Source organism: Halyomorpha halys, unplaced genomic scaffold, assembly GCF_000696795.3.
Source record: "Halyomorpha halys isolate HHAL.00 unplaced genomic scaffold, Hhal_1.1 Scaffold508.1, whole genome shotgun sequence".
In the NCBI taxonomy this organism is placed as follows: Eukaryota; Metazoa; Arthropoda; class Insecta; order Hemiptera; family Pentatomidae; genus Halyomorpha; species Halyomorpha halys.
In genome coordinates this window covers 456492-474468 of record NW_027106467.1, presented here as the reverse complement: position 1 = coordinate 474468, position 17977 = coordinate 456492, and the positions used below count along the sequence as shown (strand labels likewise).

The 17977-nt window shown below is 27.5% G+C and overlaps 3 protein-coding genes across 10 annotated transcripts in view; 1 reads left to right on the top strand and 2 right to left on the bottom strand.

Annotated features, from left to right (window-relative positions):
• LOC106683736 (BTB/POZ domain-containing protein 2) overlaps nucleotides 1-2456 on the top strand; it is a 13453-nt gene extending 10997 nt beyond the window's left edge. For 6 of the 7 annotated variants that reach the window (XM_014425405.2, XM_014425407.2, XM_014425406.2 and 3 more), the window contains exons 6-8: nucleotides 116-217; nucleotides 317-551; nucleotides 2176-2456. In XM_014425405.2, the coding sequence (XP_014280891.1) occupies nucleotides 116-217; nucleotides 317-551; nucleotides 2176-2331 (493 nt within the window). In that variant the 3' untranslated portion in view covers nucleotides 2332-2456. Of the gene's footprint in view, nucleotides 1-115; nucleotides 218-302; nucleotides 552-2175 lie in introns of all 7 variants that reach the window. The other variant, XR_010842720.1, reaches the window with a different exon arrangement.
• Nucleotides 2457-3362: 906 nt separating this feature from the next.
• On the bottom strand, nucleotides 3363-13073 carry LOC106683723 (uncharacterized). Its single transcript, XM_014425369.2, has 11 exons — nucleotides 12896-13073; nucleotides 11572-11774; nucleotides 10109-10246; nucleotides 9895-10034; nucleotides 8515-8714; nucleotides 6504-6644; nucleotides 6296-6438; nucleotides 6069-6222; nucleotides 4677-4847; nucleotides 4408-4551; nucleotides 3363-4292 (listed from the first exon to the last, which is right to left on the bottom strand). The coding sequence occupies exons 1-11, from the start codon at nucleotides 13071-13073 to the stop codon at nucleotides 4285-4287; spliced, it is 1620 nt and encodes a 539-aa protein (XP_014280855.1). The 3' UTR covers nucleotides 3363-4284.
• LOC106683724 (myrosinase 1) overlaps nucleotides 13038-17977 on the bottom strand; it is a 22980-nt gene continuing 18040 nt past the window's right edge. For both annotated transcript variants that reach the window (XM_014425372.2, XM_067044833.1), the window contains exons 8-11: nucleotides 16409-16557; nucleotides 14488-14628; nucleotides 13393-13499; nucleotides 13038-13297 (exon numbers count right to left, since the gene is read on the bottom strand). In XM_014425372.2, the coding sequence (XP_014280858.1) occupies nucleotides 13186-13297; nucleotides 13393-13499; nucleotides 14488-14628; nucleotides 16409-16557 (509 nt within the window). In that variant the 3' untranslated portion in view covers nucleotides 13038-13185. The remainder of the gene's footprint in view (nucleotides 13298-13392; nucleotides 13500-14487; nucleotides 14629-16408; nucleotides 16558-17977) is intronic.

Below are 17977 nucleotides of genomic sequence, written 5' to 3'. Positions count from 1 at the left end.
TACTATATCTTTGTTATTTTAATTATTAAACATTTCTGTTTGTAATAAATACAACAAAAAACAATTTCTGATGTTTTTATTAACAAATATATTTTAATTTGGTCTTCCTTTCCAGAGATACTCCACGCTGCTCACTCACTGGTAAAGAACAGGCTGTGCACAGGTTCCAACAGGTTGAAAGCAGGTGGGGATACAGCGGTGCCAGTGATCGAATAAAGTAAGTGATTGCTATATTAAGGTGGCACGTATTGCTTTGTTACTCTAATGATCATTTTATCTTCAATTATTTATTTCTGATTAAGTATTATTACTACAGATTTTCCGTGGATAAGCGAATCTTCATTGTTGGATTTGGGCTGTATGGCTCCATACATGGTGCTCGGGAATATGACGCTAAAATTCAAGTACTCCTTCCTCCGTCCGGTAAGGTATGCGGCTCTAACTCGGCAAGGTTAACATGCGACGGTTCTGACTATACCTTCAGGGTTATGTTCAAAGAACCGATAGAGATAAGAGCTCATACCAATTACCTTGCTTCAGCAACCATAAAGGTATTATTGTTAAATTTACTTACTTCAGATATCTATTTGTTATTAATTTATTCTCCTCATTCAATTTTTTATCTCAAATTCATCATATTTTTATCATTCTATTATTATCAAAAGTTTATTCATTAGTTAACTGTATGGAATTGAAGGATAAGATGGTCCTGATGGTGATCAATTTTAAAGTAGACTTCCACTGGTTCTGCTCTTTGTAGAGTTGAGCAGTTTCTAATAGCTGTTTAATGCTATTTTAATAGAAATCCAGTAGCAGTCTATTAATCAGTAGTCCATTAGTTCTAGGTTATGTTAACTTTATTATTTTTATTTTTCAGGAATAACAGCTCTTTTCTATCACTTCTTTATTTTTCCTGATTAAAAACAACATTTCCAGCTTTTTTGCCATTATTGGGTACAATCAAATATTACCATTAAGATGAACATATATAGATACTAATTTGATGGAAGAAAGAAGTAGGAAAACTTTGGAAGTTGACATATCGCTATTTAAGAAGAATAATGATGGAACTGTAAACTTTATGAAATTAATTTTATTGTGTTAGGGGGCCCAAAAATGGATTTAATTGATGTTTGTAAGTTGACATAGTAGTACTAAAAATTCGCCAAGGGAGGTATTTTTTGATAATTATTAATTTTATAAGTACAATTATTCGAATTTAAAAACTTCTAGTTTTGAGCCCACCCATTTCACAAAATTTTATAGTTGTGCCATTATTCTTGTGAAGCTGTGATATGTTGACTATATAAGTTAAGAAGAACTGGGAAACAGGCAAAAAAGCCTGTAATGTTGTTATGATTTGAGAAAAAATATAGAAGTTATGAAAAAAACTTTTATTCCTGAAAAATATAAATTATAAAGAACTAAAAACCCTTTTGAAATGTTATGTATATATTACATTATCATATCTGAGAAGATGGTTTTGATGACAATGATTACCTACCTATGTTTCCTTTACTTTATTTTCATCATATCAGATAAAATTAAATGGCAATTATTAAAAATTTATGAAAATTTCCATCTGAGATAAATACTCAATTTCAAAAATAAAAATATATCTTTATTTTAATATGGTTACTTTTAGGAGACCAAAAAAGGACTTTACGCTTTACTTTTAACTTTCTATTGTGAATAATTTTTTTTCTCTAGGCCTTTTTAACTCTCTGAGTCCTAGATTTGTATTTATGAATTTATTATGCCAAAATACTTCCTTCTGGTTGAATTAATAAAGTTAATGAAAATGGAAAATATTATTTTTCACATTTATTAAAATAGTATGTATTAATTAAATCAGATTGTAACTTCACTACTGTGTATATTTCTCCTCTTATGATATAAATGAAAAATGTCAAATTTGAGCCTAATATTGTGGTTTGAAATACTTGAAGCTGGTATAGATTACATGATGAGGAACATTGAAAGAATCAGTATAGTACATGTTAGTTGATTGTATCATCACATCAAACTTTGACATAAAGGTACAACCAGTTGCTATCAAATGGCCAGATAATATTAGTAGACCATAATAAAATTATTTTTTCTGTAACTTGAAAAATTAACATTAATTTTTTTTAATATTGAATTACATAAATGCTAAATTTGACGTGTTTTTAGGGTCCTGATTCTCATTATGGTACCCAAGGCCTAAAGACCGTGACGGTCGATACGAAATCTGGACCTGTCACTTTCCAGTTCATGTATGCTGCGGGCAACAACAACGGAACCAATGTTGAAGATGGTCAGATCCCAGAGATTCTGTTCTATACTTAATTTTTTGGTTTCATACCTATGTTGTTTTTGTTTTGAAAAACCACTAGGTACCAGAATGTCCTCTGGATTTATGTGTCCCTTCCATATGTATTAACCTGTGCAAATATATCGAACAGGCCCTCTCTTCCAATGTGTTCTATTATATGATAATGTTTATATCTTTATGTAGTAGTCACTAATTTGTGAATGTTACCAAAGAAAAAGAGTCTCGGAGATGTTAAAAAGCTTGGGCTGTGATGTTGAAAGTGAGATTGTCGTCATCTACCTAAATACATCATACTCCACTATGTAGTGAGTGGATTGATGTATTATATCGATAATTATTTTTCATATTTTTATTTATGTACTTAATTATTCTTAATGTAATAGTTATATCAGTGCTATGATGCTGTATTTTATTTTATTTTCCAGCCAAATGAAAAAAATTGTTGATATGCAATATATATTATATTTAATGATGTTAATATCGTGGATTATGAATTTACTAAAGCAATATATTGTATAATCAGTATTTTTTATTCATCAATTTTTTATAGATAACCTATTTAATTTTTTTTTTCATTAAATATTTAAATGTTTGACTGATATTCCTTAACCTTAATTACCACAGAACCCTTTTCTTTTACTGTTTTTTCTCTTGATTATTCTAATATTTTACTTAAGACTTGTAATGATTAATAAATTTATTAATAATTGTATAATAATAATAAATATATGTCTAAGCATTAATAATTTTGGTTAGTCTGATAAAGGTTTGTTCCTCAAAAATTTGTTCAATTTGTTTTTTAAAGGTCCCTTATGTGCTTATATGCTTATTCCATATTTTTAAAATATGGCGATAAAGATTTAATTGTTTTGCTTAAAAATGTGAGGCATTCGATCATAATAAATGATAACTGAAATTTTTTATAAATTGATGTTTTTGGCATCACTGACTTTTTTAAGGCTGATTAAACAAATTGTTCAGTTAATCTTTAGGAAATTGTTTTCTTGATAGAATAATGTTGATATTAAGTGATTCCTGTTTTATTGTAATTAACAAGCATTCTAACGTTGTAAAAGTTTTCATTTTGTCAGTTATCATGTTTTATGACTGAGCGCCTCATAAAATCAAAATTCCTCAAATAGATTATCAGGAAATGAGGGGTATAAATCTATTCTCTAATAAAGGGCATGAACCCTACATGGGAAAGAAATAAAAAAATTATCCTAAACTATTAGGAATAATATGTTATTGCACAAAGGTTTATTTATTTATTGAAGAATAATAATACAAAATGCTACATTCAAGGGCAATCTATGTGTTCATTCATACTACAACTACAGCAAAAAATTATGTAAGAAAAAAATATATAATAAATTATGTAGAAAGGTGATAACAAAAATAAATATTAAAGAACATAAGTAAAACAATATAATAATAGTAAAATAATTTAAACACAAGGTAGAGAAAAAAAGATAATTTCGTTTGACACGCATTCACTCGTATGTATACAAATTAGAGCCAGCCTTGGGAACTTGAAACCAAGCTGTGTCATCTGAGTGTGCAAAATAGGGCTTCAAGAGATCACTGATACTGAAAGCCAGTCGAGCCTGAGTAAGAATGCTAGAAAAGCATTTGCTTAGGACTTGAATGGAGAAGCTGGTCATTGCCTGAATTCCAGTTGAATATTCAAAAAAGGTCTCAGGACCTCTGGTTTTTCAATCTTCAAGGAAGTAATTTTGCACAAAGTTTGTATGTTAACTTTTTTATAGATCACTGGTTCACATGTTCCAGAAGCAAATATATCAATCAGAATTTTTCAAATAGTTCCCTTGGTATCTACTAGATGGCAGCAAGGCTAGAATAATAGTTTGTGGGCTCAGCTATGCTGAAATCTTCGGAATAACAAAGTTGGTAAGGCTGTTGGAGTGACTAGCTTTTATCTTATATACCTCCTCAACTACTATCGGCTACATTACTGCAATTACAAAATAAAAAATTATCTGTAATACATAATTGCAATTATGTTATTTAATTAAAAAGAAAAATATGAAATAATTTTTTCCCATCAAATTTGTATGCAGTAACTTAACTATTTAATAGATTTTTCCTTTGCACTGATGAATCACAAGTTGTTTGGAAGACAGGAGGGGATTGCTTGATTGAAAGGATATGTTTCACCTGAATTGGTTCATAAAACAAGTTCCTATTTTTTTGGATGACATAAATTATTGCACCTGTAATAAAGTTATAATTAGTTATATGTTCTAGTTTTTAATATTTTTGTGATCCAATTTTATAAATTAAAATTTATTCTTTATTGTTAGCAAATTAAAAATCTTTAATTATTCATTTATATTACCTTTGGCTGACCATATTGCTATATAGAACCACACCGTTTTTGGGATTCCTCCAAGTAAAATAATGCCTACTAAGTAACTGAGTATCACTTTAGGTTCAGATCGCTGTACATTATCAAAAATGTTGGCACGACTGATTACCCATTGTTGTAGTATGAAAAATATCACCAAACCTGTTGGAGTTCATTTATGTTTAGAAAGGAGTGAAATACATTTTAATATTACTTCACTTCTTGAAAATTACAATTTAATTATAAACAAATTTATTGTGTCTGTTGGTTTTTTTAGTGAAATTAATTTTTTATTGTTAAATATTAAGGAAAAAAACCTATTGTACCACTTTAGGCCCAAAATTTTTATTATAAAATTATATGATAGGAAACACTTATAATAGTTTAATTCTGTCCATTTATACTTCACATATCAATAATGTTTCGGCCTTTTCTATTGGCCATTTTCATCTTCATCTTCATCCTAGTTACAATATTAAAAAATGTTTTCAATCATGTAACTCTTGGAAGTTTAATAACTTATTTTAAATTCTGCTTGTCATCTGCTGATTTTTTACCAAGGTAATTTTTTCATCAGGGCTTTTGTATCTACAAATTATAGTGCTGCGTTTTGTTACCAAGATTGGGTATCCTCCAAAATTCTTCTCCATTTGTCAAGATCAATTGCTGTAACTCCAAATCTCAAGCAGAAATCATGCATCTGCCGACACTGAGTCATCCCATCTAACATTTGCTTGACCAACTCATTTTTCCATGGAGTTTCTCAGCTAGCATTCTCTTAGGTGCCTCTAGCAATGTGCCTGGCCCATCTGCTGATTTCCCTGGAAATGTTGTTTCTTGAGTTGACCTCTGACCCCAGATAAACAAAGCTATTTACTCTTTTGAAGCTGTAGGGTCAAACCCCAAAGGAATAGTGCTATCCCTCTGATGTTCAATCCCTTGTCCCTCTCCTCCAACTCTCAGGTACTTTGTTTTAGCCTCATTGTTTATTAATACAACTTTTTTAGCTGCTACATCTTCTAGGGCTAGGAACGACTCAAAAATGGGGCCGCAATATCAAAATCATTGGTATATCCCTAGAGCTTTTATATTTAGGATATATAATTTAATATTTTACAAAAGATTTATTTATAAAAACTTATATTAAGAAATTTTTCATTTATTTCTGGGGAAAATTTGCTATTTCTTTTACTAAGTTAAAATCAAATTTTAAGTTACCTTATTATTAATCTTCAAGACAACATAATGTAAATTTTTACTTTTTCCTCTTCCAACCTTATTATTATTCTGAAGGTGAGAAATTATTTTTAAAGTATTGCTTTAGTAAAGGGCATAGAATATGGAAAAATGTAGAAAACCCGAGCAAATTTTTAATTATAATACCTAAAGTAGTGATTATGGCCATGACAAGCTGCAAGTATTGAATTGAATAAGCCAAAAAGAATCCTAAAACTGTAATCATTCCTACCAGGCCTTGGTAAATAAACAACATCCTTTTACGTTTACTTTCTGTCGAATTTGTATCACCACCCATTATCTAAAAAAAAAAAAATCTGTCCAATTATTAATCTTAATAGGTACTTGTAAAATGTATTTTTTTTTTTTTTTACTTTAATTTTGGCTTTATACTCTGCAACTATCAGACTAATATCAGAGCAAGTGCTTTCAGAATCACTTAGTCCACTGCTGGAATCATCATTTTCTGAATCCTCATATCCTACATTTTCTTTTATAGCAGACTCATATAAGCTGTCTGTAATGGATTTCCATAAGTTTTCCTGAATTTTAAGGTAATATCAACATATAACGCTTACTCACCCATCGGTTTTGCATCTATAATTGGTATATTTAATAAGATTATTAATTGTTCAATGGTTGATACTAAAACAATGCTTGATCCTGAAATCATGATCAAAGTGGAAATTGAACATAAATAGACCATTTCTGCGCACATCACTCCTGAAAATAGCAGATTAGATTTTATAACAAATCAATTTAATAAACCGATTTTTAAAATATTATCTATTTTCAAAAAATTTATGATCTCTCCTGAAAATTTCAGTTAGAAAAAAATCTTTACCAAGACTTTTGTAAACATTTTAAAATTTCTAATTTTAACTTTTTTCTATAAATCTTATGATTCTGATATTCCTGTATTATTAAAAATGTCCCTACAATTTTCCTACTCATTATCTAATAATTTTAACTTTAAGTTTAATAGAAAAAGTTATGACTTCATACTTTCACAAATACAAATTTTTTTTTTTTAATCAAATGGTTACAAATAGTACCACTATCCAGAAAACAAGAGATGCTTTGGAATATAGTAGAAGAATAAAGAATATTTTATTTTTGACAAACTAAGGATCCAGGGAAAAACGATCTAACTCTATTTTTGTAATTCTGGCACAATATTGTTGCTCAAAGACAAACAAATGGAATAGTATACATTATTAAGAAGTAAAACTGTCCGAACTTCTAGTTTTTAAACAGAAGAGAATAGCAATTCAATCTGTGAAGATAATTGAATCTTAATTTTATTCTCCTGATGAAATGGAGTTAAACTGTTTTTTCCCTGAACCCTTCAAATTTGAAAGAAAAATAACTGATTTCCTTCAGCTTAGTTTCTCTGCCTTTGCACTGTATAAATTTAAAGATTATTATATACCTACCAATTGATTTTTTTTTATAGAATCATTAAAAAAATATTGTTTATTGTGTTAAATGAATACAGAATTACAAAAACCAAAATACTCATGGTGTAAAGTACAAACAATTTTTTTTTAGGAAAAAGCAAATCAGATTCATGTTTAACTCATTTAAACCCTTAAATTCGAATCATCATAGAAATGAAAAATTAGAAATTTTTTAATTTAATTTTTTGGTGTGTTATTTTCAATAACAAACCTTTATAATTGACCAAGAAAAAATAAAAATTATAACTTCCACAAAATTGAAGGTCTTATGTTTCAAGATATGTAGAAACCAAAAATTGAATAAAAAAAATCTGTCACTCCACGGCTTTTCTCTAAAACTTAAGTGCTGATTTTTTTAAAAATTTGACACCAAAATCATAGGTAACTTTCTCTTTTCAAAATGGTGGCTGATTTGATTTTGATGTTTCCTAACACTAAATATTTCAACCCTTTTTGAAGATAGAGGAAATATATACAAGGTTGTGGAATCACTTTCAAAGTCTTGAAGAAAAAAATTAATTATAATCATGTTTTGATTGTTTTTTTTCTGCTAATGGCATTCAAGTAAACATTCATAATTTCTCAAATCCAAGGTTACCACAACTGTTCCAACCCACATCAATACCTTATAGATTTCATGGCTATGTAAGGAAGAAAAGTGGTTTCAAGTAAATAACTTAAGGGTTTTTTTTTGGACCTCCAGTTCTAAAATGAAACATTAAAATAAAGACTAATTAACTTAAATACTTTCTTTATAAATAAAATATCAAATGATAACTGTAAATTAAGAGCTAATTATCTTATAAGCATAAGGCCTAGTAAAGCTTTCAAACATTACTTAAATCAAATTACTAACCAGTGAATTTTTGATGAAATTAGATTGTGAAGTTAAAAAATGTCTTGTGTATATATTTCAACTTTATTATGGCTCTCTGAATGACATTTTTGTGGTGTAAAACAGCCCAAAACTTTTTTGAAAACCATAAGATCATATTTTGTATAATATACACATCAGAATATTTACATTCACCCAAAGATTTTGAAAAAATGCTCAAGATACATTTTGGAATTATCTTATATGGTTAATAAAACAATAATTGTGAATTATTTTAAAAAGTAACTTGGAAATTTACCTATTAGAATTGAAACGCTGCTCCTGGCTTTAGTTATTGTTAGCATTTTTTTAAGGTAAGGAGTTTTGTTAATGTAATTCTGAACTATGACAAACAGATCTGGAAGGCAGAGGCCTAAAGAGCTTATTGTCAAAGCTAAAGTAATTGGTTCAGTCCAGCTACCTAATGTTTTCAGACAACTTATGATGCCATCACACTTACTGAAATATTATTTTAAAATATAATAAAAAAGAAAAGTTTTTATTATTAATGAGTGAATCAAGAACTTATTTATTTAATTACCTTTTAAATTAAAATAATTGAATTGGAAGATTAATAGTTGATCATATTTAATTAATTGTAGGGTGATGGTCTAGATGAAGGTCAAAATAGCTGAAAAAACTATTTGAGAGTAACAAAGTTTCGCCCCAATTCACAGGGCTAAATGACAACAAGATACAAACTTTTGGTAAGACTATAAGAATATGCATAGAAAGTTGTTTAAAAAAAAAACCTAAGTAAACAAAAAGGATATAAATATAAATGAATGGAATAATAATTATAAGAAATTAATTTAAGGTGAAGGTAAATTAATGAATTTAAAGGCAAAATTATTTCACCAGTTTTAACATATAATCGAAATGTTCTACCCTTTGGCTAACATGCCACCCTCAGGAACAAAAACTCCATTTGTACACTCCAATATAGACTCAGAGTCTCAAAGTAGGAAGTCAGAGCAGGTTATAAATATATTGTTTGAGTCTATGAGTCTGTTGAACATTATAAATTAAATTGTTAAATTAATTTTGCTTTTAAATTCAACAGAATGATAATTAATAATAAGTATAGAAATAAACAATAAAATTGAGAATGAAATTCATTATTATACTTGTTATTACATTTATGTTCTTTTATTTTACTTCACTACTGTTTTATATATTTTTTCATACAACTCTCTATGTATATTCTTATAGTCTTGACATACTTTGAAATGTTTGTATCTTGTTCTCATTTAGCCATGATGAAGCCCTGTAAAGTGGGATAAAATGTTGGTTACCTATAAATAGTTTTTCTGGTATTTTGTGTACCTTTTTGGAACACTAGAAAGACCAACTTCCTACAAGTAAAATAATTTAAATGTGAAGTTCAAAAACTTTAATATTGATAGGCTTAGGACAAGCCACAATTTTTAAGACAATTACAATTTTGTAACAACACACTACGCTCCAACATATTTTTCTATAATATAATGGAATATGAAACTAAATAAAACATTAAATAAGAATTGTAGAATTATTTGAAATTGCTCAACTGCAATTTAAATCATGTGGCTTATCTTATTCTTCCCCTGAGCCTTTAGTTTAAATTAAAATTAATTGACATAAAATAAATACAATTTACTGTTTTTCATTTAAAGCTGTGAGAATTCCAATCACAGAGAGCAGAAATAAACACCAAGATAAACTCATCCCAATGTGGCTTATTTTTCTGTACGATTGTGCAATAAAAAGTTGTAGAAAAAAAATTATTCCAGATGGTATCTACAAAAATAATAATATATTGAAAAAATTATTACTTACATTTCGAATCATAAGAAAAAAAAATTAACACTTACATCCTGAATTCTGTTTAATTTTATTGTTATAACTATTTCATCTTCAATGGTTGTTAATTTGTAGACTCCAAGAATGGTAAAAATGAACACTAAGGATGTGAAGAATATGAATAAAGTCGATTCCAAAAAACAGGAAGGCTGGAAAAATACTATTACAGACATACACCATATTTTTACGTGATTTTTCAAATCATATGTATTTTTATGTATATACACTCATAAAAATGCATGTATATTTATGTTTATATAAATACAAATATATATATATCACAAGCCACTATTACTATAACACGTTCATCTAATTGGATCCTTTCACTTTAGTCAATAAATTTAATATTATCTTGACAAAAATACTGTTTTTAATTATTTTGGTTGATTGCATAAATATTCGTCAACTTTCAATAAGATTAACAAAACATAATTTTAATTAGCTGTGAGAGAAAAATGCTTTATTTAACAAGTGATGCTGTCCAAATATATTGAGCTGCTATAAGACAGCATACTAACCATTCTTATTAGATATAATATGAATAATTAACAAAGGTATATTTCCCCTCCCCCCTTTTTTTTTCATTAAAACCAAATATCAAAATAAATATAGAGTTCTTTTGTTTGTTTTTTTAAGAAGTTACATTAATTTTTTTTGTCTGAACAGTATCCATTTTATCCTCTCTATTTCAATCTTTTCTGACTGTACTATCACAAATAGTCAATTCATAATAAAAGTTTTATTTAAATTTATAGACCCATCCAATATTGAAACTTTCAGTATGCACACAAAAAAAAAAAAAAGAAAATTAAGTTATGAATAAATGAAAATGTAGAAATAAATTAAAATAAAATGGCAATAGTACTAGTAAAACATTAAAAATTGTTACTAAATAACTTTAAAAAGGCAAAACTTTCCAATAAGAATCAACATGTACACGAGTACAGGAATATGGAAGAAAATGTGATTTTTAAAATAAAATTGAAAGGCATGCAAATTTTTGACTTAATTAGTATATTACGGTTGAAAATAAAATTTTGTTTAAAAGAAGCCCATAAAGAGGGATACTGAATTAGTTGCCGACTGCGTAATACTTTCAAGTTTCAACTCTTTGATATTTAGTTTCAACTTGTAAGAAAAAAATTAAATTTTTATTTTATAGATATTTATCAAATTAAATAGCACTTTAATTATTATTATACTGAGGAATTGGTGAAAAACACATTTGTGGGAAGTTCCAAAATAAAATTAAAGCGTGCAATTTATTTCTTTATTAAACTGAAATAAAATATTATATGTTACTAATTTTTTTTTTCCTCCATAAGTCTGTTATCCAGTATGTTCCATTATTCAATACCAACAAACACAGCTAGAGCAGTATGCTATATTTGTATACACTAAACCAAAGTATATTAACTATAACTATCTATTGCTAAAATTATGTATAAAAAAATATGTTTACGAGCATTCTTACCTGAAGTCCTAGGGCTATTAGAACTGATAAAAATATAGGAATCGTAACTGGCATAAGCCATGGTATTGTTGGAAATAAGTGGTAAGTAGCTTCCTCATTGCTTTCGTAATCAGTTATTATATGGCCCAAGCCACAACAAGCAAATGCAAGTCCCGAAGTAAGGCATAATAACTTCAGCCAACTGGTGACCAGCAATGAATCTCCTCCATTAACATATTATGTAATTTATTATTATTATTTATCAATAACTGAAGTTAATTCATTTAAAAGATATTTTTCTCAAAGATTAACATTAGAATAGAGAGAAAAGATCATATTTGGCTATCAAAAAATATAGCAATATATTCTTTTCAAATTAAAAAAAAAAATCTTTATATGAATGAATAGAAAAACCTAAAATAAAGAACATTTTATGATTTTTAATTAAATATAATATATTGAAGAAGTAAAACTTCTTTACCAACGTTCTACAACTCAAGAAAAAAATATGTACAGGAGTAAACTGATTTTGTGACACCAGGGAACACTATAAATGGAACAGAAGTGATGGGAGCAATACTTTTTGTGTTTTACATTTAAATTAAAATATCTCCAAAATTGAAAATCGTAGCTATCTACTATAAGTGAGGGAAATATTCATCATTTCATCATCTTTATAGTCAGCCATAATTCAAAATAGTATCTTGTTGCTACACCAAGATAGAGAGGCAAAAAGTGGATAAGATAGCACCAGAGATGAAATTATAATGAGTTTTTGAACATTTGAATTAAAATATCTTAAAAAATAAAAATGGGAGTGGCATACTGTAAGTGAGGAGAATGTTAAATATTTCATCCTCTTTGTAATGAGCTATAATTCAAAAGTGTATCTTAAAGCTACACAGAGTTAGAGAGATGAAAAGTGGAAAACATAATGTAAACTATAATTTCAGGAATGAATAGTTTAATATTATTAGATTTTAAAGGACAACTATGATGCCAAGATATTTACTAACAATAATTTGAGAATAATCAAACTTCTATAATTTTATGAAAAGCCATAATAACAAACGTGGTTTAAAATTTAACTGAAAAAATAATAATATTTGAAATCATTCTTATAGTTATATAAAGGCAAACAAAAATAGAGCAATAAATCTTTCTCCTATATATCAAAGATAATTTAATTTAAGAAAGGATAAATCTTTTGTAAGAAAGAAATAAGGCTTCTGTGTAATCCATTCTCGTTTAATAATAATGTGTTTTTAGTAGTGATAGTTGTGTTTTCATATATTGAAGAAAATTTTTTTTTCTCTTAGTTTGTTTTCTTAAGAGACATACTTACCTTTTTTAGTAAAGGAGATTACTTTAGAAAATAAGAATGCTGCAACTACATACAATAATAAATAATTATGTCCATGATGGTCTAGGAAAACAGGAAACAATATACAACAACTGATACAAACAGGTATCAAATTTAAATCATCTTTGTGGCAAAATAAGAACATTTTATTGACAAACATTCACTTGTAACTAATACAGGTAAGTGGAATGTATGGCTTCATTTACATGCATATGGCTTCCATTGAACCCTAAAATTGTATTATTATGGAAACATATAAATTCTTAGTCTTGCTAATCAATACATCTGGTCTTTAATAATTTTTTAAAGAATTCAGAAGATTTTTTCAGCTGCCTTTTTCGTTCTGGGTCTTTGAAGTCAACATGAACCAAACCAAATTGAGCTCTGAAACAATTTTTTTCACCATATATTACAATGAAAACTAAACAAACATACAAATAAAATATAATAGTTATTTTTAATCATATTTTAAGACTTACGTATAACCCATAAGCCATTCAAAATTGTCTAGAAGACTCCAAGCAGTATATCCCATTACCCTACACTTGTCTTCATGTATACTTTTGAGCAACTCATTCAAATATTCCTGTAGAAATAATGAAAAGTAACACACTTCATTATAATTATAGAAAAATCATTATTAAATTGGTGACTTCTATATGACTTTAGAAACAATTTTTAATGTGTCTGTATTAGAAATATAAAAATAATGTTTTGAGAATTTTCTTCAGTTTTCTATATATGGAATATGTAGTAAGGGAAAGTAATGGGATCTTTTTGTTTATTTGAAAGAAATTAACAGCCTCTTATTTTTAGCAGAGATAAACAGTGGATAAATACAAAATATTAAAAGTTTTTATTATTTTCATGAAAGAGCTTGATGGATGACTAAAAGAGAAAAAAAGACAAATACATGCCTGAGTTTGAATCGGAAAAAACTAGACTGAACAGTCTCTTCTGATTGCATACTCTTCATTGTCATTTGTTAAATTGTTGTATAAACTCTAAAATAAGAATCTTTATAGTAAAGGAAAAATACAATTTTTTTTTATTTTAAAAAATCAATTCCAAAAATTTCTTTCTTTTATTTAATGCTTAAATGCAATATTTTTAATTACCTTTAATTTTTTTATTTAAAAAAATAACCATCCCTCATTGTTGGTAATAATAAAAAATGTATACATGTAAAATATGAAAGAATTTTCTTATCATTATTGATATGTCAATAGTCAGATTTTACTTTTGCTAATCAATATAATATGTTTCATGATATTTAAATCCAAAATAATCAAGAAATAGCTGCTTTAAGACATACAAGATTAATTTCATCTCAAATTAGGGTAGTAAGTTGTGAAAGTTCTGCACCAACTTTTTTATTCATATTTACATCATACATAAAAGTAAAAAATATGAATTATTAATAATTTTATTTAAATAAAAATATATAACAGAAAAATTTAGATATGGCGATAAAAATTCCAAATTTTCTATATATCCTTAAAAGTCATTTAATAAAGTCAATACACCATAATGTTTAAATTAACTCAATCAATATCTATATTATTTAGACTCACTCTGAAGTAGTATATTCTGTCATCATCGTCGAGAGATTTCTCACTCATACTTCCATAACCACTCTCTGTAATAAATATGTTTGGATTATCGTACTGATTTTTAATCCAATTCACTACCAATCGCAATCCCTCAGGAACGACCTGCAAAGGTTAAATATTGCTGAAGAGTATAGAAATAATATATCTAAGTGTTATCTTTATTGGGAACTAAAGATAGTAAAATTATTTATTCTTGAATTTATATTGTGGTTTATTGATACTAAAATTATGATATATCAATATCAATGATAACTTTTTGAATTTTGACTATATAATTCTAATTATACAGAATTTATCCCTCAAAGTATGAATGATAGGTTAATAATAAGGTTTAATATGAGAATCTTCTTGGTTAACAACAGCTGCAAGGAAACGCACTGGTAATAATAATTCTTTAAAAAGTTTAGTACAGATGGATTGCCAAATAACAATCTATTATTTCCTTGTAGCACTTGTCAACTACTATTCAAGTCAGTCATTCACCATTTTATTATCATGGCACCAAGAACCCGGGCCTCCTTCACAGTAGCAAACTAATCGCCATAATATTTTGCTTTCTCTCTTCCATCTTTGAACATCAGCCTCCACAGAACATCCTCAGATCCTCCTCCACATCATCCAACCATCTGATTCAGGACCGTCCTCTTCTTAGCTTGCCATCCGGTTTCCCATTGAGCCGCATCTTCTTGGGTATTCTTTGATCGAGCATCCTTTCTACAACTTATTTAGGCTCTTTTTACTAATGCCACAATGTTGGGAAATGCTTCTTCCTGCACATTACTCAGCATTTTATGTAGAGTGAAACTCTTAAAATAAACTCAGTGGCTCTTGTGTTCAGCAATTCTCTAAAATACTGATTCCACCTTTTGAGAAAGGATGCTTTTTCTCCTAACAATACATACTGTTAAAATAGCAAGTTCTCTTCTTTTCAAGCTCAAACAAAATTTTAAAGACAAGAAAGTGTAAATCCACCAAGAAACATCAACTTTTTATTAAATAAAAATAACTATTATTCAAAATTAATATACAGTTTTAGAGACATTGTTACTTTAGTTTTAGCTACTAACTGAAATTATTAGTTTTTCATATCAATGAAATTTGAGTTTATTCCAAAAGAATATAGCTAATATTTTGTAGACAAATATTGCTTTAATCTCCTTTACTAATCTACTAGTAATTATGTTTTTCAATTTTTCTACAAAATTTTAACTAACTAACACCTTTTCACCTAACATAACCATTCTTCCATTTTGTTTTCTTATTATTTACTGTTTAAACTCCCATTTCCATTGCTATTATTACTGTTCCAATTTGACAAATGATCTATACTGAAAATTTGGTATCTGCAGCTCTTTTCTCTTGGAAGAACAAAGTTTCAGTAAAACTCAAAGAGATAACATTTAAAAAAGAGAAAATTTTCAACATGTTGAGTATTTACATGTTTCAATACCTAATACAGATTACCACAAATAGAGGTATCAACAATTGGAAGTTCAGATTTTTAAAAAACTTTTGCTAAACTTTGGAGAGCTATACTTCCAAAACTATTCAATATATAAAACTTAATTTGGTCTAAACAGTTTGTAAACATGGTCTATTTTTAGAATGGAAAGAATATTTTTTGCTAGATGTGTATTTTGGCAGATAATGGCCAAGAGCTGAGAGAATTTACTACTTAAATGGATCTATTGGTGACTTTTTGACTTAACTAACAATCTTGAACAGAAATCAATTTCAGAGTTTAAAAAGATACTTCTAAGGTTTTTAAAAGATATCATAACTAATAAAAAAATTTCTCTGAATTTGAATCTAATGAAATACAAATTTAAACAAGTAAGTATATTCTAATTTGCTAATTGGACTGAAATGTATTAATTTATACTTTAAGCCATGTTATGTTTGAAGAGCGCCAATTTTTGTTATGCTGTATAACAACACCGCTGTCCCTTTCATGAGATGGAGTTTTTCCTTCTTCACCATTAGCTACTTCATGTGATGTATAATGTTGATAAGAGAAAAAGTCAGCCGTTCCTAAAAATCAAAACAATCATATTTATAAAAATTATATATATATACTCGCATGAATATATGTATGTATACTTAATAATTAAATATTTAAGAAAAATGGAAGTAATCGGGGCTTTTTTACTTTTTAACTCCTATGTCACAAATAGTAGTCCCTATAGTGTACTTTTTTAGTATGTATACTTGTATTTTTGGACCACTACTATTAGCTTTCAATATGAAATACAGCCCTGGCATTCTAACAACATTGGACAACTTCAGACTTTTTTTTTGACAATCAGAAACTCAAGGTCATTTAATTAAAATCCCTTTGTAATTTTTAAGCTTAAAAATAATCACTTTTATTTTTATATTCTAGCCAGAATCCTTACTATGAATAAAACAGTATACTAATACTGATAACAGCCAAAAAATTCCGGAATTTTGTAGAAAAGAATCTAATTAAATTTGTAAGAATCTAAGAATTATAGTTATGTGAAAAACTAAAGCAATCTCATTAGAAATGTAAGAAGATACTTAGCATTGATGGAAAAAGTGGCTAAAAAAACATGTTTTATACTGAAAATTAAAAAAAAAAAAAAAAAAGGAGAAGAAGAAGAAACCTCGAAAGTACCTTTAATTTTGTTTATTTGAAATAAGTAACCATCTGTCTTTGTTAATAGTAAAAACCAATAAATAAAGATCAAGAATGAAAGAATTTTATAACTAACTAAAGGAGAAAATAAATATTTTTATGTTGCCATGAATTTTATGACAATAGGAATAAATTCTTAAATATTGTCATAGCAATCGAGGAAACACAAAAGCATAGTAATTGTTTTTACATGAATTATAGATCAAAAATACGAAAAAGATTACCATCGTGAATAATAAAGAAATTACTGTTTAGAAACTACTAAGGATCAATTTCAATTCAAAGTAAGGTGGCAAGTGAAAGGTGTGGTTCAGACATCTCACCAGATTCTTAGTCATAATTTAGGCTGAAATGATGGAGATGCCAGTTCAGAGATGCTGCAGATGCCAGCAATACCAGTTCTGGGGATTATTCTAGGGTCACCTTTGACTTAGGTGCCAAATCTAAAATAAAGAAAAAAAAAATCGTTCCAATTGGCCTTTGAGACAATTTATAGAACTTCAATTTATAGTTTACGTAAAAACAATTACCATATTTTCGTGTTTCCATGATTGTTATGACAATAATCAAAAGCACAACTAATTGTATAAAAATCATGGAAGTATGAAAACATTTATTTTTTCCTTTTAGTAATTATCAAATTATTTCATAGTTTATATATATATTGTAATAATTTTTAAAAAATTAAAAATTAAATAAAAAGAATCTTTGCTAGTTTTATAACTTTTCTCAAATATAAGAGATAATTGGGTTCAAATTAAGAACTTTACTCTTAAATGGATAATATAATTT